This window comes from Dama dama, chromosome 6 (genome assembly GCF_033118175.1).
Source record: "Dama dama isolate Ldn47 chromosome 6, ASM3311817v1, whole genome shotgun sequence".
In the NCBI taxonomy this organism is placed as follows: domain Eukaryota; kingdom Metazoa; phylum Chordata; class Mammalia; order Artiodactyla; family Cervidae; genus Dama; species Dama dama.
In genome coordinates, this window is record NC_083686.1 from 47,628,310 (window position 1) to 47,656,233 (window position 27,924).

Consider the following 27,924-nt stretch of genomic DNA (forward strand, 5'->3'; position numbering starts at 1 on the left):
AATTATTGCTGGAGTTTAACTATATTCTGCATGAAATAAGCATCTCACAATTTAAAAAATAGTAGCAAAATCCTCTTATGTCTGATTCATTTACCAAAGTAGATCATAATTTCCAGAATTTTCAATATATGTTGTATGTTATCTATCTATAACTATATATAATGATATACTGTATACAATGCTAATGTATTTTCTAAATTCTCATTTAAGCAAAGATTTTCTCTTCCTATGCTGTCAGAATGATTTTCCTAGTTTCTGTTAACATTGCAATAGTAATGATACTTATCTTGAATGACTTAAGTAATGAAAATGTCATGTAGGTAATTTTCTTACTGTTCAACAGAAAACATTTTCACTTTGGAACTCTGCACCCAAATCTGAACTATAAAATCTGATATCATGGACATTTATAGAGTTGTAGAGATTTCAGTGATTAACCCAGAGGCTTCAAAGTCTGGGACCAGAAAGTGTAGTCGTGTGAAGCGGGACCAGTGGCATATTATACACTACCATATTCTTCACTTGTGCACACATGAAATAGTGGTTGCACCATTAAAGTCAAGGACTTTTAGTTCCTCCTCAAGGTCTGTAGCTGATACTCTGAGTCATGTCCTTTGGGCTGTTTCAAAGATACTAAAACTCCTACCAGGTGGGAGAAGTTAACTGTATGCTGCCCACAAAACACATAGACCTCAAACTGTTGGAACCAGAAGGTTGATGATGTCAACTCCCGATTACCTCACCACCAACCAATCAGGCTGAGATCACCGCCGGTCTGCACCACGGTGGTTCGACCTGCTTCTCACCCAGATGCCCGAGGACCACACAGGGGCAAAAAAGAGGTGGCACCAGGAAGAACCCTACCTCTTTTCAGAAAAGCAATGCTCATGCCTCCCCCTCATTAAACTTTCCCTAAAATCTTGCCTCAATCATCCCCTATGTAAGAAGTTGATTTATGAACTAAGTTCCCATGTCTCCATTCTCTGGCCATTGAATAAGGCTTCAATCTCAGCTTTGAACTCATTTTTGACTGCATGAACCCCAATGGAAAAAGAACTTTCCTCACTGAGGCAGGGGCCTCTGCTGGGCTACAACCCAAGTGGGATCCTTATGACCTAATTCGGTAACAAATGGATGTTAGAACTAACTACTGCTGTAGTCCAAACCTGTGTGATTGTGTTATGCCTTTGGCCCATGCTAGGCTTTTTCACATGATCTGCCTTCAAGTCTCATCTGCCTATTTTATGTTTATGCAGCTGGTCATTCTGAACTTCAGTATAACTCATTATACACTTATCTCTTTTCAATTTCATGGAGCTATTTTCAGACTCAACTATCTGTCCTTTTCAGTCCAAAATTTGTGATGGAAGTTTTGTGTCACCTGCACTGAAAACTAGTTTGGCCCTTTGCTTTATTAATGTATAATATTCGTGGCAATTATCTAAAAAAATCTTTGTTGACTGAAGGCCTGTCTTGAAGAATTTATATTATAAAATACTTTATTGGATTCTCTCATCTCTAGAAGTGGCTGGGGCAAGAATGAGGATGGAAATGGGGAGGTGACAAGAGAAGGAACCTGGGAGGTAGAAATTAATGATGGTGAGGAAAGAAATATCAAAAAGGAAACTCCCTGGTGGTCCAGTGATTAAGATGTCACACTTCCACTGCAGGGGGGCATGGGTTCAATCCCTGGTCGAGGAGCTAAGATTCTATGTGTCACGCAACATGGCCAAAAAATAGGAGGGGAAAAAAAAAAAGGAAGCTTCCTGAATGTTTTGAAAACCAGAGCTTATGATTTGGAAGCCCAGAAATGGCTTCATCCGTTAACTCCCTATTTTTCAGGACCTTCAATGTGCAAGGCAATGTGTTTGAAGAAATAGGGATACACACATATATAAAATAATCCCTGCTTTCAGAGAGATTAGTGCAAGAGGTAAAATATTTAAATACATAGCTATAATACAATAGGACATAATGTCTGTGTGAGACAGATACAAGCTAAATGCCTTTAGAATGCCAGGGGCAGGACTGGTCACTTCTGCTCCCCTTGTGATTGTATTACTGGCCCAATTCTTTTAACGATTCATTTATTTGGGTGCGCTGGGTCTTACTTGTGGCACACAGGATCTTTTAGTTGAGGCAAGCAAACTCTTAGTTGCAGCATGTGAGATCTGGTTCCCTGACCAGGGATTGAACCTGGGTCCCCTGCATTGGGAGTACCAGGGAAGACCCTTGAGTAAGACAATTCCTTCTCTCTCTTTACATGAAAGCTTTTTGTCATATAATTCTGTATTTCTCTCCCACTGTTAGCGGGATGCACTTACCTATCTCTTGACCTTGGGCTTGTCTGTATGACTTGCTTTAGGAGAAATATGAAGCAGAAATTGTTATGACCGTTCCAAATTTAGGCCTAGAGTGACCCGTTTCTGCTTAGGTCTCTATCCTGACTGTAAGAACATGCCTAATACTAGTTGCAGACACAATAAACAGCAGACTATCAGTTTATAATTTCCTAAGATCTAATTCCTATAGTAAATCTCTATCATTCAGAACAGTTCTACTTTCTTATCAAACTCTAATACAGAAACTGGGTAGCTGGAAGTAAGGAGCTGCCATAAAAACCTAAAACATGTGGCACTGGTTTGGGGAACAACTGGCAGGACCCTGAGTAGGTTTTCACGAAAACCTAAAGGGCCTGGATGAGGGTGTTAACAGAAGCCTAGAGAGGAGGCTGAAAAGGAGGAATTACAAGGAATAAAGGAAAATGCTATTGGAACCTGGAAGAGACCCTAACTGTGTAGTGAAAGTCGCTCAGTCATGTCCGACTCTTTGTGACCCCATGGACTATATATAGTCCATGGAATTTTCCAGGCCAGAATACTGAGTGGGTAGCCTTTCCCTTCTCCAGAGGATCTTCCCAACCCAGGGATCGAACCCTGGTCTCCTGCATTGCAGGCAGATTCTTTACCAGCTGAGCCACAAGGGAAGATTGTGTAGTCGAGTTTAGTAAAACTGCTACCTGTGGTAAAATGAAAAATAAATATATATATATATATACCTAATAAACTTGATCTAGTTATTTCAGATCAGTGCTGAGGATGCCACCTGGATTTTTCTAGCTGTGTAAGTAAAATGTGAGAGGAGAAAGCTTACATAAGGAAAAATGTGATTTGGAGAAAACATAAAGGCTCAGAACAGTCTTTTAAGCCAGGAAAGGATTCTCATGTACAGAAATAGCTTCCAGGCAAAGGTCAAATTCAGAGAAGGGCACTAAGACTCCGTTTCAGATCTGAGAAAGATGACCGTGCCTCAGAACACTTCAGACACAAATGGCTTTCTACAAGTTTGAAGACCCTGCCGAAGGCTTCCAAGAATTTTAGGGAGGTTGTTCATCAGCCTCACAGGGAGCCCAACACAGAAGAGACTATTTCTCCCATCCAAGTACTAACCAGGCCCGACCCTGCTTAGCTTCCGATGAGATCAGATGAGATCTGGCGTGTTCAGTGTGGTATGGCCGTAGACAGAAGAGATGATTTCTAACAGACTTACAGGGGCTTTTGTGTAACTGAATGGACCTAAGAGCGCCACAGGTTTAAAAAATTCTCTCAGCTTGGATAGGTATAATATAAACAGAGACCTTGGAATCCCTAATTCCTACGGGAAAGAGGCAGGTTGAGAGCACTACTCCACAGGCAATCATGAGCTACCTTTGTGGGAAAGGATGACTCAGAGCCCCAGGGGTTATGCCTAAATCCTAGTCAAAACGACACAAGACTGGCTGGGTTTAAGTGCCAAAGATAGGTGACTGCGGTGTCTCTCATTCCCCCTTTAAAAAGGAAAGTCTAAAGCAGAAAGAGTTTGGGACAAACAGGGAAGATTACGTCTGAGTTCGTAGGTACTCAGACTGAGAGGAATGATACTTAAGGACCTTTACCTCAGCCACCCCTGGACCTGATTAGACGGTGAGCTCCTAGACCCTGAGCTGTCACAATGGAGTTCCGGAAAAATTTTGCAAGTGAGAATGGTGTGAATTATTGCGGTCAAATGGGGGGCTGAAAAGAGCTCAGCATCTTCCATCCTGTTTTTTTTTTTTAAAAACGTGACTAGTTGTGGAGTTTATGTTCCCGCTTGAGGCAGGACTTCTGAGGCAAGGTCAGAAAAAAAGGGCAAGTTTCTGAAACGCTTGCTGCACTCACACTAGAGCCCTAATGATCAAGTAAACAGTCGAATGGCCTTGAGCACAACATGCTGTGAGGAGCCCCCATTCACCCAGAGACACGGCAAGGTCCTGAAGCTAAGAGAAGCCTGGCCAGGCCCCAGACTAGCTGCCTGCTGTTTCCCTTCCATCCAGCACCTGACTGCAAACCTCAGAGACCCAAAGCCAATTACTCAGCTGAATCCTTCCTTAAATTCTGACACACAAATACGGAGACAAAGAATTGTTGCTGTTTTAGGCCACAAAGTTTGGGGATGATTTGCAGCGGTAACTAACTGAAATACTGTTTCTGGTGGAAATGTAATACAATTAAGTATAATTTAGATGAGACCACACTTTCACTTTCCACTCACCTGAACGAGAAACAAGTATTAGGTCAATAATGAAGAAAACAGAGTATACTCAATTTTTATTCCCCTGGAATTCGCGAATTTTTCAAACACTGCTTTTTTAGGGCACTGGGCTATTCACTGTATGTTGCTTTGAGTCACATTCTTTGTATCATAATTAAATATTCAGATAGATGACTTTATTTCCTATCCCTACAAAACTCTTACTTATGATTGTACTTAAGAAGAGGGCAACCCACTCCAGTATTCTTGCCTGGAGAATCCCATGGACAGAGGAGCCTGACAGGCTACAGTCCACAGGATTGCAGAGTCGGACACGACTGAAGCAATTTAACACACAGGCAGACTAGAAACACTAAGACCATAAAATCAATGAAGATACACGTTCCTGTATATTTTATTTACCATAAACACTAAGAGGATACAGCAAACACTGGAGAAAGGCGTTTAAGTAATTTTGATGTAAAGTTTAACACTTAAAATTATGCTTGCTCCCCCCCACCCCAATTGAACATGCAGGCATCATTTATTTCCAGATGCAGTGATTGCAGAGCATTACATTCTCTCGAAAGTTTTATAACAGAGTGTCCTTGCCCTGTAACTTAAAACAATTTCACAAACTATGTATAATCATGGTATAATACCATCATTCAGAGTTCCCCAAATGACTACATTCACACAATATTAACATTAAAGTCTGAGTTTTTAAAACATCATCTTAATAAGCCAAACCACAAAAACCCAGGTTCTAGTTTTAAATGTGTTTATGAAGACTGCTGCTGAGCTCAAAGCATGCAGATGTTCATGACCACCTAGATGAAGCTGGATACTGAAACTCCTTCAGTAGGTCCAATGATGCAATTTTTCACTCATCCCAAGTATCTCCATATTTGTTTACTTTGACTAGGAAAAAAGCACAAATTATAATTGATGATTCCAAATAGTAATAAGTGAAAGGAACTATTTTATGTTTGCTATTATTATGACTTAAATTATGTTTATCATTTGAATAAATGCACATGAGAGTCAAATTATAATTATAAAAAGGGGCTGGCTAGACTTTTGTGAACTGGAGGTTGGACATAAATATGGTATCAAGACCTTTACAAATGTATTTGATGTCTAAAACAACCTGATAAAGTACATATAATCCCCATTCTAAGGAAAACAGATTAGTAACTTGCCCAAGGTACAAACCTAACAAAATAGGTAGAACTGAAACATGAACACAGGTCTATTTAGGTCCAAAAGCCTGGGTACCTTTACAACTTTACCATCTAAAGTAAGCATAGTATACATTACAGGATGTACAATAGTTACCAGTAAATGAAAAATAAAATAATAATGAACATTTGAATGCCATTTTTCACAGAAATCTCAGATTTGATTAATCTCTCTCAGGAGATTAATACTAGTACAAGGAGGAAATGCTTTCCATATTTTTGCATTTTATGTGAAATTATATTTTGAAACATGTTCTTTATCTTCTCTACTCTTACTTTTTAGCCTCTTCTACACAGTCATCATCTGTGAATTATAACTCTTCAGAAGACCCAAGTATTCATTAACAACGTAAAGAAGCAGTTATATAAGGGGATTCCCTTCCCCAAGACTTTTTCAGTGAAGTCTTCAAAGTCAAAATCATTTCATTATTATACTAGGACATTGTTTTGCTTTTCCCCCTTGCTCTTCTTTCCTTATGTGTAGAAGGCAGTTTTCATGGAGCTACATGATGTGTGGGGACATCACTGCTGATAGTTAACTGAAAATATGCTTAGATGTTTAAAATTTCAGCCATAATTTCTAACTAGCTAAAGTAACAACGAATATAATCCACATAAACAAAAGCTGAGAATTTTTAAATGACACTTTCTGACCTAGTGAATCTACACTGTACTGTTAAATTTCTGTCTAGGTTCTACAACAGAAATCACAAACTGTTTCATAGCTTTTTTCTTTAAATTACATAAAGTGCAAAAAAAAAGCTTTCTTTTTACAAAGAAAAACAGTTCACATCACTGTATCACCAAACAGAACTTCAAAACTATTCACAGCCAAAAGCGCAAATGTCCAAATCCAGCAAATATCACTCATCTACCCTGCTATCTCTTCTTAGTTTTTAGTACTAGAAGGCCCAACCAAAACACAACATTTCTGACATCAAATGATGGCACTATGCTATGCAGACCTACAGTAGAGCAGATTACAAAAACGAGAAGAATACTACCGCCTGCCCCTTAGAGCTTACAGTCTAAATTCTCAAATAAATTAGAAGATCGGCGTACCAGTGAATCTTCACACATCACAGAGTAATTAATAACTACTAAATACATAAGGCTTATGTTAAAAATTTTTATGACAAACATTAACAAGTATTGCTGATTACAAATCTATTTTAAAGCTGTAAAGAACATCAATAATATGACAGAGGTGGATCACTGTTATAAAATATAATTCTAAATGAAACAATTACTACCAATTAGAAATAAAACTAGCTCTAAAGGATGATCATAATAAAAAATACTAAGGATTTTTTATGTATTTTTGCATTCTCTATGGAGTACTCTCAAGAAGGTACAAAGGACTTTTTTGTTCCTTCAATTTTTAAAGTAGTAAACAGAAAATTTTGAAACAATGATACATCCTCTAAAATTCCTCAAGAAAGATATTACAAAATTTTATACTGAAACAGCTACAAAGCCCTAGTCAAAATGCCCTCGTTACTGGCAAATCTTTGGAGTCAGAAAATCTACTCTGGGTTATGTGCAGCTGCTCCAAAAAGTCTTAAATCATGATTTTAAAAATTTGTATGTACTTTCCGGCGGTGACGATCTCCTCACAATAACATGCATCTTGCAACAGATCTTCTTCATCCCTCTCCAGAAGAGAAGAGGAAACACAAGAAGAAGCGCCTGGTGCAGAGACCCAATTCCTATTTCATGGATGTAAAATGCCCAGGATGCTATAAAATCACCACCGTCTTTAGCCATGCACAAACAGTAGTTTTGTGTGTTGGCTGCTCTACTGTCCTCTACCAGCCTACAGGAGGAAAAGCAAGGCTTACAGAAGGATGCTCTTTCAGACGGAAGCAGCACTAAAATCTCCCTGTATCAAGATGAATGGGGGCTGATTCATGTCAATGTATGGCAAAAACCATTACAATATTGTAAAGTAATTAGCCTCCAACTAATAAAAATAAATGGGGAAAAAAAAAAGATGAATGGGAATCCATCCCAATAAACAAGTTTTGGATACCAAAAAAAAAATCTGTATGTAATAATTAATTATAGAGTGAAGCACTGTTAAGGGGCTTCCCTGACAGCTCAGTGGTAAAGAATTCATCTGCTAATGTAAGAGAAATGGGTTCAGTTCCTGGGTCGGGAGGATCCACTGGAGGAGGAAATGGCAACACACTCCAGTGTTCTTCCTGGGAGCTCCAGTCCATGGGGTTGCAAAGAGTCGAACACAACTGAGCAACTACGCACAAAGCACGGGTGAAAGTCAAACTCCCTCTTTGGAAACGCCCTAAAAGCTAGCTTGCAAGAATGGAACTCTTTCAATGTCGCAGACATACAAGGCCATCATCTTATTACTCAATCAGGATTCTGTGATTCTGCCAAAAGTGGCATTATCAATCTAATCTGGTTTCATGCAATAGATACATCATTTGAAAGAATGGTATCAATTCCCAAGGTGGCTTCTCATAAGGGAAAACAATCAAATGTTTGTATAATTTCTACATTAAAAATTTAGTCTTACTGTTTTAAGTTACACTATTTGGACTTCATTATTTTCTTTCTTTTTTTTTTTTTTTCTTTTTTTTTTTTATTTTATTTTTATTTTTTTTACATTTTTTTTAAATTATTATTATTATTTTTTTTCCAGTGGGTTTTGTCATACATTGATATGAATCAGCCATGGATTTACATGGGGATCGGGATTGGGAATACATGTAAATACATGGACTTCATTATTTTCTAACGTAAAATGGCTTTTGGAACACTTTAAAAAAGGAAGAACTGATAACTATTAAGTAGTTACCATCTTAAAAAAACGTTATTTTGGTTAATTGCTTGAGGCATTAAATCACACGTTAGTATAATTAAACTAGTGCTGCAGTTTCCAATCCTAAAGAGTAAAGTGAGTCAGACTAGACTATCATACCTTCTTTTTTTGGCATTCTTTCCTGCATAGGCCTGACTGAGGGGTCAGTCTTATGTGTTAAAGTAACTTCATATGACTCTCTGTTCTTATTCCTTAATTCCTCATATGTAATATTTTTTCTTTTAGGACTTTCTTCAATGTTGGGCTCAGGTCCTAAAACAACAAACAGTTAGTAAATGGTGATAAAAGGATTTGAATAAATCCAAAGCAACTAAAGTTTACAGATGCTCCTTACCTACCAAAAAAGTAAAGTGAAGGATCAAATTATTACCAGCATTCCAAAGGTTCTATATTTTCCCCAAGGTAATTATAAAACCAAAATCTACTTCCTCTTACACTTTCAAGCTTTTATTTCTAAAGTTAAAAATATATATTTTTAAACTACCCATGGCCAGAAGAATGGATATAATATATACCAGCACAATTCACTCATTAAATTGCCAGTGTTGCTCTAAACTGGGAGGTTATTCATACAGTTTATATAATTAAAGAGAAATATATTCTACTAGCGAGAATTGAACAAAACTAGACATGGTGTAGATTTAGTAGTATTTCCATAGTTAAATGTTACTGTATCCAGTCTATATATATACAAACAACTCCAGCAATTAAAAAAATTTATCTTTTCTTGTATTTCAATAATATTTGAAAATAGCTATTGAAAGGTATAAAACATAAGTCTAATCACAGGAAGCATCATTTTGATTCAGGTTTAATGGATACAATACTGAGGCAGAAAAAAGTAGCAACTTTTACCTGGGGAACCAGCATTTATTCTCTCTCTCTCTCTCCCAAAGAAAGTCAAAGTATGAAAACATTTTATCAAAGAGTCAAATACTGATATAAAAGTAAGGAAATGGTTAGGTAACAGGACTAAATATTGAATATAGTTTATAAAATATATAGTCAGCAAGCAAAGCCAGATAATATTTTTTAAAAATTAATTAATGTTAACATAACATTCAGTGAACTACTTAACTTATAAAATCTAATAAACCACTCCCAAAATAATATTTTTCAGAGGTTTTTAATGAGACACAGAAATTAGGTATATCATTTTAATAATATAACCATATGAATTAAAATAATTGTTTTAAAGCAGTTTTTATAAATGGTACTATTTTGAAAGTCAATAGTAAGGTCCCAGTGAATACTCACATTTTTCAAAGCAACATAACATTTCATTGACTATATTCAACTACAATCTTTTACCATAAAGTATACTTGCGCTGATACAAAGCAGAGGATTTAAATTTCTAATTAGTTCTAATATTATATACCATGGACAAAAACCACATTTTTATTGCTTAAAGAAAAATATTAAAACTGTATAGTGCATTTAAAAGCACCTTGCATTTCATTAGTAATAAGTTATTGAATTCATTTGATTTCACCATAAATGATATTTTTTAAATTCTGAAGGAGACAGCTTATACTAGATGAGTAGTTAGGAACCCTAGATTCTCATTCCCACTCTGACAACATTTAATGAATGTCCTTGGGCAAATCACTAAGCTTCTTTGAGTCTTGGTTTTCTCAATTGTGAAATATGGAAGTTTGAACTAGATGATCTTCACTAAAGTTCCTTCCAGGTCTAATACATTTTCTTATCAAAAAGAAAAACATTTCATCGTTCTGAAATTCTGCAACGAATAATGAAAACATGAATCAGACAGAAAATTAGGGGTAATTTTTTTCACTTGTAAAAGCCAAATGAAAATATTTTGCATTGTGTAGGGAGCAAGACTTATAGTAAAGAGCTGGAAGGAACAGGAAAATGTAAAAAAGCACTGATTTAAATCTAACTGTAATAAACTACAATAAGTCTCATAACAACTATGAAAGAATGCTTTCTACTCTGAGAGATTAATAACTTTCAATTCCTGGTAAGAGAAAGCAGAGGACAAAAAGGACTTAAAAGGGGAGGATGTCCTGGTAACGGAGGACTGCAGGAAAGCAAAGGAGGCCACTGTGGGCTCACGTGGGGAACTAAAGTGGCAACCTTGACTTGGGGGCAGGGGTGAGACAGCAGAGCAAGGATGGATGGATGGCTACAGTGGGGGACTTAAAACACATCAAAGTTTGGTCCTTGCTGTAGTCTGTGGGCAGATACCAAAGGGCGTTTTGTCTGTTTTCACTGGCAAAGAAATTATGTAACATGGAATGAAATTTTCTAATGCAAATGCAAGGAAGGATGCAAGACATAGCAAGGGAAGACTTGGTGCATGGCTAGAACAGAAGTAGAATAGATTTGAATTTGGGAGACTGGAGAAATGGGAGACACTTTGAAACAGCTGACTCTGGAGATAAACTAATGACTTTAACCATTCTCTCCTATGCTGCTGACCTCTTTTCCTTTCTCACTAATCAGGTGTCGCATGGCCAGCTACTAAGGGGGGAGAAATGGTAACAATTAAAAAGACTTCCGAGCCTTCCTGATGATTCAGTACAGCACGTGGGTTTGATCCCTGGTCAGGGAACTAAAATCCCACATGTCGTACAGTGCAGACAAAAAAGGAGACTTCAGAGTCTCTTCAGCTATCTTAACTCTTTAACCTCACTCTCTCCTGCCTCTTTTGCAAAGTTAATACCCATCCTCCCCACCCCCGCCACTGGCTCTTGCTCTGAGACGACAGTGCTGTCCAATACAATTTTCTATAGTGACAAGGATGTTCTCTGCACAGTCCAACACAGTAGCCAGTAACACATATGGCTACTGAGCAACTGAAATGCTGCCAAAGCAACTGAGGAACTGAATTTTCAATTTGTCTTAATTTTAATGAATTTAAACAGCCACATACAGCAAATGGCTATTTTATATCCTGACCAACCTAGAACCCTTTCAGCACCATCTGGAACCTTACTTGATCTATAATCAATACCTCTCTTTCCACTCTATACTTTCCCTCCTTTTAACCTATTCATACATAAAGAATAAAATCTCTTTCTGTCTGAAAAGAAATGAAGGCTCAAATGTCCCTTTAACCTTGTTTGCTCCCCACAGGTACTGGCTTATTGTATTTATTTCAAAGCACGTGTTTTCAAATAATCTATGAGGTCCACAATCCCTTCTCCAAACCCCTGGGAGTCAGAAATGCTTCAAAAATCAGAGTTTTAGATTTTAGAAAAAACATTACCGTATATATCCCTTATTACTTAATGTCCATTGAAGTAGTGATGAATAAGCAAACACAACATTCCTAAAACAAAATCTAGAAAAAATATTAAGATAAATAAAGATGATCAATATAGCTCTATCCAGCTGAAATCAGTTTGAGTTCAGGTCAGATTTTTATCACTAATTATTTAAAAATCTTGTTCTTTTAAAAAAGTTTTTGATTTTAGGTAAGAAATTACAAACTTACACTTTGTTTCCAATTCATCTTTCATGGCAAATTAGACTGAAGAAAAAGCAAGGAAGCAAGCTAGCTAACATTTGTTGACAGTCTATTATTAATACTTTTCAGGCATTACCTCTCATTAGTTCATTTCATTCCCAAATTTCTTTAAGACATGTATTACCAACTCAATTCAAGAGATCAAGAAACTGAAGGCACTACAAATTACTTGTCTAAAGACACATAGCTAGCAAATGTTAATCACAATTCACATGCAGGCCTTAATCCAAAGCTGATGTTGTTTCACTCACATCATGTGATCTTCAAAGCTAATAGTCACACAAACTTCACAAAGCACTTTCACATGGATTTTCTCACCTGACAACAGTTCTGTAAAGCAGGTAATTTTTTTCACATTACAAAGAAGCTAAGAGAGCCTTTAAAACCACAGTAATAAATGAAACCTTTTAAAGACTCTTTCAAGCACCATTTATCATTTCGTCTTTGCTATTTCACTAAACATGGTATTTTCAATTAATGGAGCATATTAATAATTTATTCTTATTTTTCTATATATTCCAGCAGATTGAGAGAGTTTTTCAGGGCAAACAGCCAGCTCTTATTCATCTTTACTTTCATACCTAGCAGAGTACCTGATACCTACTGGACCTCAAAAAGTGTTGAAGGAATGAAGAATGAATTCAAATGAACAGATGAGCAAACAAACATGCTGAGTTTAGGCTGATGGTGGAATACAGAGGTGATATCCAGCAAAAAAGGTCATCAAATAAAGTTTATACATACGTTGGACCATAAAAGCTGAAATTCATTTCAAGAGAAGTTTCTACCTTGGGCAATATGATCAGTAATACCAGTTGGAGTAGATTCATTCAAAGAAGCACTGAACGGAATTGGCTCATAATGAGGAAGCATCTCTTTTTCTAAGTTGTCTGCTGCTGGAGATGTTGCAAAAGATGAATGACCACTCACATTTGAGTCATATTTTGACCTCTGAGAATAGTGCCTATAAAATAAAATCACATTGTGTAAAGAAACATGGGTTACTGTCTATGCCTTATTTAAAGAAGTGTGTTAAGATACAAAAACTTAAGTCATTTTCTAAAGGAATCATATAATTTTAGTATAGTTATTTAAAAGAGTAAAATAAAGTCTGTTTCTGCCACAAAAACAATATGTTCTCATCCACTTATACAACTAAAAAATTGTCACTCTTAATATAGAGAAGAGAAAATATGTATCCGATTTTCTATTATTAGGCTTCAGAGATCCTTTTAATGTGTTTAAAGTTCTTGGAAAGAAAAAGTACTTCAGATCAGAAAATGTGTCCATTTCTCACATTAACTGGGAAGTTACTTCCACAGGGAGTAGTCCATATAAACACCATTTTGCTGAAGCAAATATAAATAACAGTAGTTCTCATGGGGTTTCTGTCACTTACCATTTGTGACAGGACAATTTATCTACTGAATCTACTTAATTACTTTATTATTTATCTACCTCTCAAGACAGACAGATTCATTTATCTACACTTACACAATTTTCCTACAATTTTAAACAACAGAAGGATTAAAAAGTTGAAATCTGTCAAGAGATGAGACTGATAATATTTGGCAATTAAAAAAATAAGAATATAGTAACCAAAAAAAAAAAAAAAAGAATATAGTAACCAAACTAATTTGCCAAATTAAAATCTCTCATTCTCGGACATGAACTCCCAATAGGATGCAACTCCTTATTTTAAACCAAAGTAAACAAATCTTGTTTTACTTTTAAAAATAAAATTAGCTTTAGCTTGCCGCAAAATGGCAAGTTTCCAGTGGTCCTTCAGTGAGGCAATGTTTCATGCACTCAACTACGTCAGTATCTAGTTACAGTTTTTTTGGCTAAAATGAAAGCCTTTATAAAGATCTGAATGGCCTACCCAGTTGGTGAAGATCGTCGTGCCTGTCCTGATCGTAAAGCTTCTCCGAGAGGGGAATTCTCAAGATTCTTGAACTTCTCCTGGCAAGTTTTCACATAAGAAAGCTTTCCAGCAAAGTATCCCATGATGCAAGCAACTTATTTGTAAAAATAAACAAAAAGTGTAACTCAATGTGCCTCTTTATAGACAAAAATCTTTTCTAAATGAACACTTCAAAAAAATGTAGTTCTAAATATGTCTCTGGTGTGGAAAAACTGGGATTTCCTGAAATACCAGTAAAAGTACGACATTGAGTTGCACTCAAAGAGTTCACAGAAAGATTCAGTGGATATAAATCAAGTAAGTTAAAATTTATGTGAAAAAAATCCCTTAAAATAATAAATTATGAAGTGCTACCTAAGCATGGCTACTATTGTATCTTTTTGATACAGAAGACAGAATACCCTGTCAGATTCATAAAAAGTTTCAGACACTCTATTTTAGGGCAATTTACTATTTTTTTACTAACCATATCATAAAATGTAAAGAAGCTATACTTATAAATGCTGTTATGTTTATCTACTACTTGCAAATTAGGGTTTTTTAAAAATTACTTAATTTTCAAATACTCTTTGATTAATCAGAATAGCTAAACTTTCTTTCCTCATAGACTAAACATTATATCTTTACAAAATTTAAAACTGATGGTTTTAGACATTATAAAACAGAGAAAAATGCCTCTTTCAACTAACCCATGGTTTTGAATGCTAACAATAAAATGCCCAAGTAGTTCATTTAAAACTTAAACACAATGATTTATCAAAACAAATAACCAAATAACTGTTATTAGTAAGACAGAACATTTGTAAAAGCTATTTATTTTACTTAGGCAAAAAAGCTATGAGAATTAGTATTGTTCATACTTACATATAAGTTTAGGAATGGAACCATATTTGGGATGACTTGAAAGGATTCCTAAAGATAAAACAGTAAATGTTTCTGAGCAACACTGTTACATTTACATAATTAAGATGTTTTTTTATTTTTTATTGCAAGGAGAGGCGTTTATGCTAAGAGTATAAGAATGGTACAGAAATTATGGTCAAAAATACAAAGAAAATAATTCTTCTAGTCATATACTTCTGCTGGTCTTTTTTAATGTGAGACAAAAGTAGTTTTAAGTTTAGCAGTGCAGTATAAAGCAAGATATATCTATTTCTTAGTGGCTTTGAGCAACCCACAAAGACATAAGGAAAAATTAGTACAGACTACCTCTATATATTACCTGAAAGCATCAGCTCTTTCCAGAATACCAAAGCAGCCTGAAGCTAATCAAAAAAGAATTCAACATCAAGAGAAATATGAAGAAACCAAAAGATTCTAACCTATTAGAATGGATGAATTCGGCAAGATCACTTGATACAAGCTCACTATACAAAAATACACAAAAACAAAAAATACACATCTCTATGTATCAGGAACAAACAAACAAAAAAAACAATTTAAAAAGGATACTACTACAGCACCAAAAACCATCAAAGACCCAAAAATAAATCTTATAAAAAATAAGATTCTGAAAACTACAAAATTTACTGAGGGAAATGAAAGCTAAGTAAATGGAGAAACACACCATGTTCATGAATTCAAAGATTAAATATTGTAAAGATGGTAGTTCCTCATAAACATCTATAAATTCAACACAATCCCAATTAAAAGCAAAGAAAGTTTTTTCCCCAAACTGAAAAGCTTATTCTAATATTCATGTGGGAACACAAAGGGTCAAGAAAAACCGAGGCAATATTAAAGAACACCACAACAGAGAACTAGCTATCACTAGATATCAAGATCTATGATAAAGCTATACTAATTAAGATAATGTGTTATAAGTACAAGAACACATAAACTGATCAAATTCAGAAAAATCCAGAAACAGACGCACACATACAGTCACTTGATTTATAACAGAGGCAACAACACTGCATTGCAGTGAACAAAGACTAGTCTTCAAAACATAGTGCTGGGCCAACCACAAATCCGTACGGGGGAAACATGTACCTTGATCCTACCTCATATAATGTTCAAAAGTAATTCGAGATGACTTGAAAATAAAAGTATGAAAGACAAAACAGGGAATTCCCTAATATCCCAGTGGTTAAGGCTCTGGGCTTTCACTGCCAAGGGCCTGAGTTCAATCCCTGGTCAGTGAACTAAGAAGTGTGACAATATAAATACAATAAAGCTTACAGAAAAAGCACAAGAGATTCTTCATGTCCTTATACCAGATAAATATCCTGAAGAGACCACAGAAAGCCTTTCTTATAAGACATCTGATAAACACACACGAGATCAACTTCATTAACCATGAGGGAGATGCAAATTAAAACTACAACGCAATCGCTATCATGTTCACTAACAACGGCTAAAGTTCAAAAGATACAATAGTAGCATGTGTTGGTGATAATGACACCAATAAGTTAATAAACTGGTGGCAGGAGTGTAAACTGGTCTAAACAGTTTGGGAAGTTTAGAAAGTGTCCACTAAAACTGGGCCTGGACACAATCTCTGACCGAGCAAAACGTCTACAGAGAGACATGGAGTTCATGGCAGAGCCATTTGTAACGTCAAAACTGGGAACTACACAATCATCAATGTACAAAAGGATGGACAGACTGCCATGACATATTCACACATCAAAAGACTATATGCAATGAATATATATAACTTACAACTACATGCAACAATGTGAATGAATCCAGTGACATGCTGGTAAACAAGCTTTCCAAATAAAAGGCTCTGATTTGTAATGTTAGTTGATTTCTGTGGTGTAAATACTTGCCCTATGACCAATTTCAAGCTACCAATGCTTTAAAAATTGGTTTGCCAAGTTCCTAAAATTTCTAACAATTAGCCCTCTGGAGCTGGTACAAGCCAGTTTTGGCATACTACTGGACGAATCTCACAATGTTGAAAGAAGGTACACAAAAGATTATATCATGTATATGTAATTTTGCCATTTAATTTTTTACAAAATGAACTAAGATAATGAGAAAAGGGAGGACTGTAACAATAACTACATTTACACAAAAACACTGTTTCTTTATTCTGTCACCAAATAGCTATATACCACTTATAACATACAGGCACTACATTCTAGGAAGTAGGAATGTAACAGTAAAGAGACACTCTCTTTAGCCTCAGAGCTTTTAGTCTACAGAGCAAATGAAGACAAACAGAATATAGTGTAATGGTTGCTATTCATCCACTCAAATACGGACACAGATTGGAGATAACTGCAGATTCAGTTCCAGACCAGTGTAATAAAGCAAATCACATAAATTTACTGGTTTCTCACTGGATATTAAAATTCATGTTTACATTATGTTGTAGTCTATTAAATGTGCAATAGTATTATGTCTAAAAAACAATGTACATACCTTAATTTAAAAAAAATGTTTTGTGCTTAAAAATGCTGGTCATCATCTGAGCCTTCAGCAAGCTATAATCTTTGTTAACAGTAACACCAAAGAGCACTGATTACAGAGCACCATGACAAATATAATGAAAAAGTTTGAATTACTCCAAGAATTACCAAAATATGACACAGAGACACAGAAGTTAACAGCTACTTTCAGAAAAATGACATTGGTAAGACTTGCTCTATGCAGCTTGTCACAAATTTTGAATTTGTAAAAAAAAACAAAAGTATCTGTGAAGCACAATAAAATGAATTATTCTTGTATTTTAGTGTCTACTGCATGCACTATGCCCCCTGTCAGTTGCCAAAAAAAAGGTCCATATTCTAAAGGGAAGTAGCAAGAATGGAGACAAATACAATTACTGAGACTAATGCAATATTCTTACCAACAAATGGTGCATGAATTACAATGGGAATGCAGATGAAAATAGATAGCTTACAGAAATACTTAAGAGCTGGACTACAGGAGAAGGAAACGGCAACGCACTCCAGTACTCTTGCCTGGAAAATCCCATGGACGGAGGAGCCTGTCAGGCTACTGTCCATGTGGTCACAAAGAGTTGGACACAATTGAGAAGCTTTCATTATTATATAATGTTCTTCTCTGTATCCACTAATTTTCTTGCTCTGATGTTTATTTTACCTGACATTTATATAGTGAATTCTGTTTATTATTGATTAATGTTTACATGATATACCTTTGCCTATTCTTTTATTTTCAGCCTCCCTATATTGTTATATTCAAAATAAATTGCCTGTAGATTGAAAAAAAAAAAAAAGAACTGGACTACAGAATGGATATTTGTTGGACAAAGCAGATAAAGAACAGAAGTGAAAAATGTCTGAATCCTGGCTAGAGAGTGATGCCATTCAGACTCAGGGGGAATGGAGGAATTAATTTGTGGAGAAGTGATTTCAGTTTGGGACTGAACTTGAGTTCAATTTGAGAAGCCTGTAGAAGGGCCATTCATGTGGAGATGTGCAGAACACAGTTCTGGAGCAGATTACCTAGGCTCGAGATAATTATGAGGACTTAGAGCAATAAATGGTCACTAAACTTCCCATCATTGCTGGATAGTACATGGACTAAAAATTCAAAGACAAAATAAAACTCTTAAGAACACAGTGAAGGAAAAAACCCACACTAAGAATGTAAGCACCAACAGGTTGTGGGTTTTTGTCTTCAATGCTACATACCCAAAACAGTATATACTGCATATCAGACATTCCAAAAACATGAAAACATGGAGAAGTTGCCTGCAATAGGAGAAAAACCAGAAGAATGTGCTATAATTGAAGCCAAGAGACAAGAACATTTTAAGAAGGACTGGTTAAAGTTGTGTAATGGTCATGAAGAAAATCTGTCTATCAAATTCAAGCAACAAAAAGGTTGTACTGGTACATTTTAGTATACATCAGATTATATACATAATCTATGATATATACTGCAGTAGGTCAAAAGAAAAAGTAAACTGCTCATTCATGAAGTCTGGTTTCAAATTCAAGATAACCAGGAGCAGCTGTAAAAGGATAAAAAAGATTTTTTCTTTTTTATGTTCTCAAGTTAGAAATGATCTGAGCATATTTAAATGTTTTGATTTAAAAGAATGAATAGAGCAGGAGCAGCTAAGACTATGTAGAGTATGACAAACTGGATAAAAATCATACATGTAGATAAAATCATACACAAAATGTTAGGCATTTTGATTAAATGCAAAATGTTTTGCTGGATTCGAATTCCTTTTCTAAAGTCTCTCTCTCAATATTTTTTTTGAGACTGATTTTTCATTAGAATACCTCACCCTCCAAAAACAAGATCCCAATACAATTTCAACAATAATAAAAGCCCTGGATTCTGGGAGATAATTATATGGGTGACATATCACTCAATATTCTTTTCTGTATCTTTTACTCAAAGTATCAAAATCCCAACAACAAAACTCTGACAGAGGTATAAAGATGACGTGACATGATCAATAGAAAATGTTATTCTACAAATTAGGTTAAGTCAATTTCAACAACTCATCCTTTTTAAAAAATGGATTACTAAATCCCACTGAAAAGCTTCAAGCACAGTCACTATGAAAAATGTTGAAGATGGTTGTTGCTCATGGTATGACTTCTGCAAATGAAATCAGAGGCATAAATCACCATTAATTTCAAGTCAAATAATCACCAAACAATAACCAGAAGTCCAAGATGATTTTGGCTGCAACAGTAATCTGTCATTTCAGTACTAGGTCCTAAGATTCTCAGTGGTAACTATGTAAGAACCATCCTATGAAGATGTGTGTTCAACTACAAAAAGAGAATTTCTGTCTGTGGTTTGGTTAAACCTATAACTCTTGGGAGTCTTTACCACAAAACTTAGAAGCTTATTTAATTATATTCTCTATTTGCTTTGACTTTGTATTCACAAAGTCGTATTGACAACTTTGTATTCACTTTGTTTTCCTTACATGAACCACCAGCTGTTACTAATTTTTCTTTTCTATAACCTACCCCACCCCATGTCTAGCTCCAATCATTAGTGAAATGACAGAACTCAAATAAATAAAATGGGTAGTATAATAATAGACACTATAATTTCTCCATTGCTCAGTTTTTCCTTAAAATTAATGAGACTAAAATGTCTGTTTCACATTATAGAAACAACACTAGTCTATAAAACAACTCTGAAAGACAAGTAAATGCATCTTGATTCATTTGCTTTTTAAAAATTCCTGTCTAGTGAGGTTCTTTGGAAATTCTTGAAATAAAAACAAAATTTTACCTCAAAAACTCCTCCCATTTCCCTTCAAAACTACTTTTCTCAACTAGTTGTGTCAATACTACTAAGTATTTCATACTGTTAATATGAAAAGGCTATATGTGCCTATCATAGTAACATTTTAGAAGGAGCTTGTTGACTATCCTTTTTTGGAACACCTTCTAATTCCAAGAAGACAGGTCACAAAATAAATGTAATGAATATTTCTACTGCTTATACACTAAATTTAAAGATGTACAGACTGATACATTTAATACCTAACCTAAACACAACTATTCTTTCCAAGTAGCATATCTTACTGTGTAATTCAAAATTTTCATTTATTTTGCTAATAGCTAACAGAATATCTACGTATTTTCTTTTTGCTCTGGTTTTTGAGAGATTGCCAACTTCACTATTTAAACCAACAGAATTTTGACAAGGAAGAACCTCCACTCCCCCAGTATAAGACAAAGCTGGTTTAGGAAGCTAGGTAAAGAATTCAGTCTTTTAACCAGTACACAGATTCAGCAGGAGCCCCTTGATTCAGGAGGCCTGGGATGGGGCCTGTGAATATGCATTTCTGACAAGCTCCTAGGTGATGAGTTATGTGGACGGTCTACCTAAACCAGGTCTGTTTCTCTACTCTCCTGTAAACCACCACTGGCTTTTAATTACTTTCTTGTTCTTGTAGTGTTAGTACACTATAGTGCAGGAGGACATCAAATTCTCAAATTTGAATTTTGAATCTGGATTCATGGCGATATATCCTTTCTAATGTAGAAATTTTTAATGATAATTTTTAATGATACATTACCATTATGTCCCTTATCTAAAGATGAGAAAAACAGAACATAAAAACATGATATCCAAAGTGCTAAACAAATTCAAAGTTTAAAATATTTACCTTTACTAATCAATCCTTGAGTAATCAACATACTTGTTGCAGCCAAAGGTACAGCTGTAGGGGGAAAAAGAATTTGTCAACATCAATAAAAGGAAAAGATTTTGTCTGAGTTCATTAGGATAAATAGATGTCTATCAGTAAAACCAGCGCAATTAAGATCCTCAAAAGAGGTTTCTCCACTTTTAAAAGCTGTGCTATATATACTCAGGGAAACATAAAAAGCATTTTAAATTTAAGAAAATACGACAGATTATTAAACAACATAATTTCAGAACCACCCAAAATTTAGGCTCTAAAAAAGCCATTCATTGGTATCATCAATTAAAACAACACAGTAATAGTGACCAAAAGTTACCTCTGAAGTTGAAGGGGGAAAAAAATTAATGATGAGGTAGGCAAGACATATATTACAAACTGCAAAATTCCACATACCATGTTAAGTGCTTTCAGCACATTATCTTATTTAATTTTTACCACATCTTTATAAGCTAGATATTACTATTACCCTTTTAAAGATAAGAAAACTGAAGCTTAGAGACAAATTAAGTAATTTGTTCAAGATCATACAGCCACTTTCAATGGTAGATTCCAGATTCCAATGAATTCTGATACCAGATATCAAGTTTTTAAGTTCTGTATTAGAGTGAACCAATACACAAGATACATTACTTGCCCAAAATCATATGGTGATTGGTACAATTAGAAAGCGTATATTTTAAATACCAATGCTTTCTCTTAAACCAGGGAATTCTGTAAAACTAAATGAAAGTATGACTGACATACATATGCCTATTCATGCCGAGTGAAAAATCCCAAACTCTCATCATCTCAAAGGGGCTCATTGTTCATGAAACCAGTCTTCTCTACCCAAACTGCCCAAAAGGATTTCGATGTTAAGTCTGTATCTCTTTCCCAGTTAGGTAGTGTACAGGAAAGATTTAACACGGCAGCCCCGAGACTGCTTTCCTTACAGAGGCCTGCTTTCAAGGTTGGTCCTTCCCTTTTATCTGGGAGGGTGACAGGTAAACTGATGTAAAACTTTACCTGGATGATAAGCGGCTCACTATGCCCGAACTACTTACACAAATACTGTTCATACCAAACACCTCCTTTCCTTCAGGGAGTCTGGAATTTTGTTACCTGCTAGGCTGAGGGGGTCTATGTGACCAGATCCCAGTAAAAACTGTGGGTGCTAAGTCTCTGATGTGTTACTACGACATGCAACTGGAGAGATTTAGTACATTCTGTGTGTGCCTACTTGGAGAGGACTCTTAGAAGCTCTGTCTCTGAACTTCCCCCACTCCTTAACCTTTCTGATGCTCCTTTGTATCCCTCCTGCTGCAAACTATTTTACACTGAAATAGCTACACATGACTGCCACACTGGAGACTGAATTCCTGACCAGGGGTTGGGTCTGTAAAGAGTCACAGGGCAAATACTTTAAAGACAATATATAAACAAATGAACACACCCATGTTCTAATAAAACTTTAGGAACGCAAAAATAGGAATTCCAGGTAAATTTCATGTGTAATGAAAAATTCTTTTGGTTTTTTTCAACTATTCAAAAATGTGAAAGTCAGCCTTAGCTTATGGCCATACGAAAACAGATTTGGCCCTTGGGCTATAGCTTGCTCAACTATGGTCTAGAATACATATGGGCAATTTAAGAACCAAAGTCAATAAGCATTTGAATTATTAAAATATACATGATTAAAATTCATAATGCTGGAATAGGGCATTAGCTTGGCCCTCAGACACAATCTGCAGAAACTCTAAGGCTTAAATCCTTGCTCTATTACTTACTAATGGACTTTACCTCTGCTGGAAAAATGATCTAATGTTAGTTGGTTAAAATGCCTTCATATATTATTTAAGGTTTTTCAAAGGATACTCCTTTAAAATTACAGCATCAGTACAATTTGCAATCACTTTTCTCCTTCAGCTTGGTTCAAGAATTGCAACTTGAAGCACTAAAGCATCATTAAGGATAAAAGGCAATGAGTTAGTTGGCCACCTCTACAAAGGACAATTTCCCCATTTTGCTTTCTTCTTAGGCCAAGATGGCACAATGTAAAGAGCAACAGTCTGGTTAACGAGATTCTAGTACTAGTTCTGCCATTCACCACTGTATCTTTCCATAAATCTCTTAACTTCTTTTCATACTAAAAAGGGTAACAGAGTAGAACTAACGTCTCTTCCCAACTCATGCATTCTGTTACAGAAAAAGAGAATGGAAAATTAAAACAGACTTCAGAGATTATCTAGTCTTCATTCTTGTCAGAGTAAAGAAGAGGTCATTTGCTCAAAGCAACTCAGATGGTTTGCTGTAGAATTTAGATCAAAGCCTAAGTCATCTAACTCTCAGGTCAGTGGTCTTTTCCCACTGCACTTGACTCCCATTCCAGAGTCAACTAAATGTTTCTTTAGGCAAATCAGTAAAACTGCTGACCAAATGCTATTTTTTTTTTTTTCCAAATGCTATTTTGTATTACAACCATGATCTCAATCATATTCAACACAAGAACCCCTAAAATTCCTTTAACTCTTCTCTTACGCTAGCAAAATACTTCTCTAAACTCATAATCGTTTTCAACTGAAACTTTCCATTCATCACAATAGCACTGACAGCCATTCAATGAAGCAGCTTAACACATAGTAAGTTAAACTGAATTAATCTCCTTAACAATCCCATAAGATAGGTTATTATTATCCCCACTTAACAGAGAAGGAAACTGAGGCATAGAGAGATCAGGAACTTCTCCAAAATCTCACAGCTAATAAATGTTGGAGCTGTAACTTGAATCCAGACAGGTTTCAGAGTCTATGCTCTCTTACATAAATCATATACTGTTTTATTTGAAAACCAATACAGACGTATGAAACGTCATTCACAAAACCTATAAAAGATGCATGAAACAAATATGAATTCATACACTTTCTCAGCAGTTGCAGAGATTGAGAACTGCTGTAATACATAACACACATTAAACTAACCCTAGCATGTAGACTGTTACATTACCTGTATGTTTGTGCAGATGTAACTAGTTGTACACCTTCTTGTCCTTCTAACCCATTCTGCACACTGCTAACTAACGTTCCTTTAAACAAATAACATATCATCCCCTTGGCCCAAGAACTCACAGGCATGTGCTAAGTTGCTTTAATCATGTCTGACTCTTTGCATTCCTATGGACTGTAGCCCACCAGGCTCCTCTGTTCATGGGTCTCTCCAGGCAAGAATACTGGAGTGGGTCATCATGTCCTCCTCCAGGGGATCTTCCCAACCCAGAAATTGAACCTGCGTCTCTTACGTCTCCTGAATTGGCAGGCAGGTTCTTTATCACTAGCACCTCCTGGGAAGCCCCCAAGAAGATATAATAGGTAATAAAGCAAACCTTTAACTCCTTGGTATTATATTTATTTTCCACCCCCAAGAAAAGACCTCTGCTCCAATCCCTTCAGGCTCAAGGCTCCAGAAGAGATCCAGTTATTAGAGAATCTGCCTTTGTTCACTATTTTGTTCATTTAAATGCTCCCCCACCATTCTTCATTTACTTGAAGTTCTATTGGTTGTTAAGTCTCATTTGTTTAATAAAGCCTTTTATAGCTAAATCAATTCCAACTAATTTATCTTTTTAATCCTATTGCGGTTATGCACTTAATCTTTCTCAAGGTGTCTCCAGTTAGTTTTGTCTCAAGTACATCATAAAACTACTTCAGGACAAAGACTATCTCATAAAACATATTCCAAGCATAGTACCTTACACACTATATGCACAAATACCAGGCTGACTGATGAAAATGTACATCCTTTTTAATTATTTGTCCCCCCTCCTTTTCTAAAATTTCACCTTGTTTTTATTTTTTGCTAGAATTACTTTATCTGAAAGGACTGCAGTGACCTCTTGAAGAAGCAACATGGTTCTACTCAAAGGAAAATTATGTTTTGTGTTGCTTTCACCATTCTCTGTACTTAAAATCTTCATGTATAAAATCTCTAGCCAGAAATCAAAAGCTGTAGTGTAATAACACATCAATAAAACAGAAACTAACCAATTTCTATCCTACAATGGTTAAAAGTTTAAGGGGTAGAATCATGAACTCGTTTCAGAGGGACAGGGCTTCAAGTCCAGACACCACTGCTTACCAGCTGTGGAACACCAGATAGTATCATAACCCATGTATACTCAATAAATGCTATTACTATTGTCAATAAAAATACTTCATGATCTTGAAAAAAGAAATTATTACTTTAAAATGCATACAATTCTGATCATTTCATGATGTATGCAAAGGTCAAATGACTATGGAGTACACTTGAAACTAATATCAAACATCAACTATATTTCAATTTTAAATGCTTAAATAAAATGTGTACAACTTTATTTCCTTAACCAACCTCTTTTAGTAATAACCATACCAAAGTAAAAAAGCTGCCCACTCTTTCTATGCAAAGTCACTATAATTTCAGGTATTAAAGACCAAATTTTGTTGATCAGAAAATTTAACTTACATCTGAACCAGAAGCTTTCATCATTGCACTCTGCAAAGACTCTTCTTTCTTCCTCCGTTGGAATGTAATCAGCCCCTATGTCTTTTCACCAAGGAGAATCAGTAAAACATTAAAATACCCATGAAGAAAAAACTAAGTCTAAAAAAGTACCTTAGTCTAAACATTAACAAAACATAATTTTTTTAAAAAATAAAGTAATGGAATAAGTGGATTGTAAACTTTTAACAAACTTTGACTTCAAATATAAAGTTAGTGCCAGTATTCTACCAGCTATGCAGTCAAGATTGGCTTCAAAATGGGCTGGGTCTAGTGCAATATTAAAATTTGGGACCCTCTGTTCAAATTATTAGGAATTTAACGATGCCAAGAGTAGACCATTAATGGGTCCATGTGCAACGCAAAGGTCACGTAGTCATGAAGCCAGCCCAGTGGCTACGGTTATTCAAGGCAATCAAAATTTCTCTACATAAAAAGTGCTTTTAATTAGAAATAATTTAACTGATAGTTACGGGGAATTGGTCTTGGAACTTCCGCATTTGGCTCTCGAAAATCAGCCCTCCCATTCATCTTTCCTGCATCAAAAACATTTATGAAAAGCATTAGAAATCACTGCAACTGGCCAAAATAAATCAAGATATAACACAGTAAAATTACTAGTCTACATTGCAACCAGCCAACAAATATTTACAAAACACAACTACATCTAGAGTACTTGAAAAGTTGCCTTAAAGTCACAAACCTAGTTAACTATTTTAGAACGATTCATTAGGTCCTGTAATTGAAGAATAGATAAATAATACAATTACTTATCAGCTGGTTATATCAAGATACAAAAAGCTATCGATGTTTAAAAAGACTTATTTTTCCTTCTGAGGCCGGTTTATTTCACATTACCCTGTGTTAGGATCCTCTCCAAAACATATGCCCAACGATTAAGATAATTCACCAAAATAGAGAAGGAAATCCCAAATCATTTCTGGGCTTACATTTTTAAAAAATGAAATAATGACCAGGAAACATACAATCTCTTCTACAAAGCAGTACTTCAAAAAAAAAAAAAAAAACTGAAATAACAAAGACGTCATTTTGTTCTCCCTGTGGTGGGAAGCTAACAGCACATTCTGTATCCTCTTTCCTCCCTCCCCAAATGGAGACCTAGAAAAATAAACGAGATACACAAAATGCATAGCATTTCAAGAACATACATTTTATTATTTTTAACCCATGCCTCCGGATTTAAGAGATCAACAGATTAGATAGCTACGTATTGTACACAATGTTCACATAGGATGGTCTTTATTCTCCTCTTAAAGACAATTCAAATGAAAACGGGAAACTTCACACGCGAAGAGGAGAGCAACTGGGACTCTTCCATAATTCACTTATTCAGTAAATTGTCACTGAGGGCCTTCTATTAATTCATGCCAACCTCTTGACTAGGGAAAAAGAATAGAGTAAATCAATGCATGGATGGATGGAGATTCCTTAATAAACTACGTATATCCTAAAACAACCACAAAAGAAAAAACCGAAATCCTCTTCGCACAACAGCATCCTACCTAGAAAGAGATTGTCAGGTTTGACAAAACCCCTTTTCACAAAATCATTTTAATCTCTTGCTCCCAAAGAATAGAACCACCACCGTCGGTTCCTGCACCCCATCCCCCACCCACTGCGGCTCCCACCTCCAACACCTACACACATCCGTCACCACCAATTTCTCCCATGCACACCCCCAGACACGCTCCCTCACCAGCCCTGGTCACCGGCACCCAGGAGGCCGAGGCCCAAAGCGCGATCGGCCCACCCTCGCAGGCGGGAAAAATGGCGGAAGGCGCAGGGGAGCGGCCGGCCGCACAGAAATGGGTGAGTGGGTAGGTGGGGGGCGGAACAGGGCTTTCTGCGTCATTTCACCCACCTCCCGACGACGGCGGCGGCGGGCGGTGGCGCGGCGAACCCGATCGACCAGGGACAGAAGGCCCGGAGGGGACTCGAGTGTGGTGGAGGGGGGAGGGGAAGGCGGGAGGCGCGCGGGACCGCAGCGGGGTTGGGGGTGGGGAGCGGTCAACGACACGACCGCCAAGAAGTCACCCAGATACGGACTCAAGATGACCGCGACCCGGAAGCAGTGGTGACCTACGGAAGGAAATGACGTCAAGACCTCCCTGCGGAGTCTGAAGGCGAGCAGCCCCAGAAAGGACGCCAACTCCTGCGTCTGTCTGCGTAGTCCGCCTTGGCTTGTTCCTGCGGCGTTCCCCTCCGCCGGCCGGGGCGCTCACGAGCTGCAC

At 36.2% G+C, this 27,924-nt stretch overlaps 3 protein-coding genes across 9 annotated transcripts in view; 2 read left to right on the forward strand and 1 right to left on the reverse strand.

Moving 5' to 3' along the window:
* Positions 1–4,945: 4,945 nt before the first annotated feature.
* OCIAD1 (OCIA domain containing 1) lies at positions 4,946–27,852 on the reverse strand. Of its 6 annotated transcripts, none has more exons than XM_061146013.1 (10): positions 27,555–27,686; positions 26,623–27,072; positions 26,146–26,208; positions 25,637–25,717; positions 21,122–21,175; positions 14,917–14,964; positions 14,011–14,146; positions 12,917–13,092; positions 8,731–8,883; positions 4,946–5,469 (listed from the first exon to the last, which is right to left on the reverse strand). In XM_061146013.1, exons 3-10 carry the CDS (start codon positions 26,201–26,203, stop codon positions 5,432–5,434), a joined length of 744 nt encoding a protein of 247 aa, XP_061001996.1. In that variant the 5' UTR covers positions 26,204–26,208; positions 26,623–27,072; positions 27,555–27,686; the 3' UTR covers positions 4,946–5,431. The 6 variants fall into 6 exon arrangements, with proteins under 6 accessions (XP_061001996.1, XP_061001997.1, XP_061001999.1 ...); XM_061146014.1 differs by lacking the exon at positions 27,555–27,686 and adding an exon at positions 27,390–27,479; XM_061146016.1 differs by lacking the exons at positions 26,623–27,072; positions 27,555–27,686 and adding an exon at positions 27,777–27,852.
* Positions 7,413–7,671, forward strand: LOC133058903 (small ribosomal subunit protein eS27-like). Its single transcript, XM_061146018.1, has one exon. It carries the CDS (start codon positions 7,413–7,415, stop codon positions 7,662–7,664), a length of 252 nt encoding a protein of 83 aa, XP_061002001.1. The 3' UTR covers positions 7,665–7,671.
* FRYL (FRY like transcription coactivator) overlaps positions 27,482–27,924 on the forward strand; it is a 300,909-nt gene continuing 300,466 nt past the window's right edge. The window contains exon 1 of one of the 2 annotated variants that reach the window (XM_061146006.1): positions 27,482–27,502. The gene's annotated coding sequence lies outside the window, so the exon portion shown is untranslated. The remainder of the gene's footprint in view (positions 27,503–27,924) is intronic. The other variant, XM_061146005.1, reaches the window with a different exon arrangement.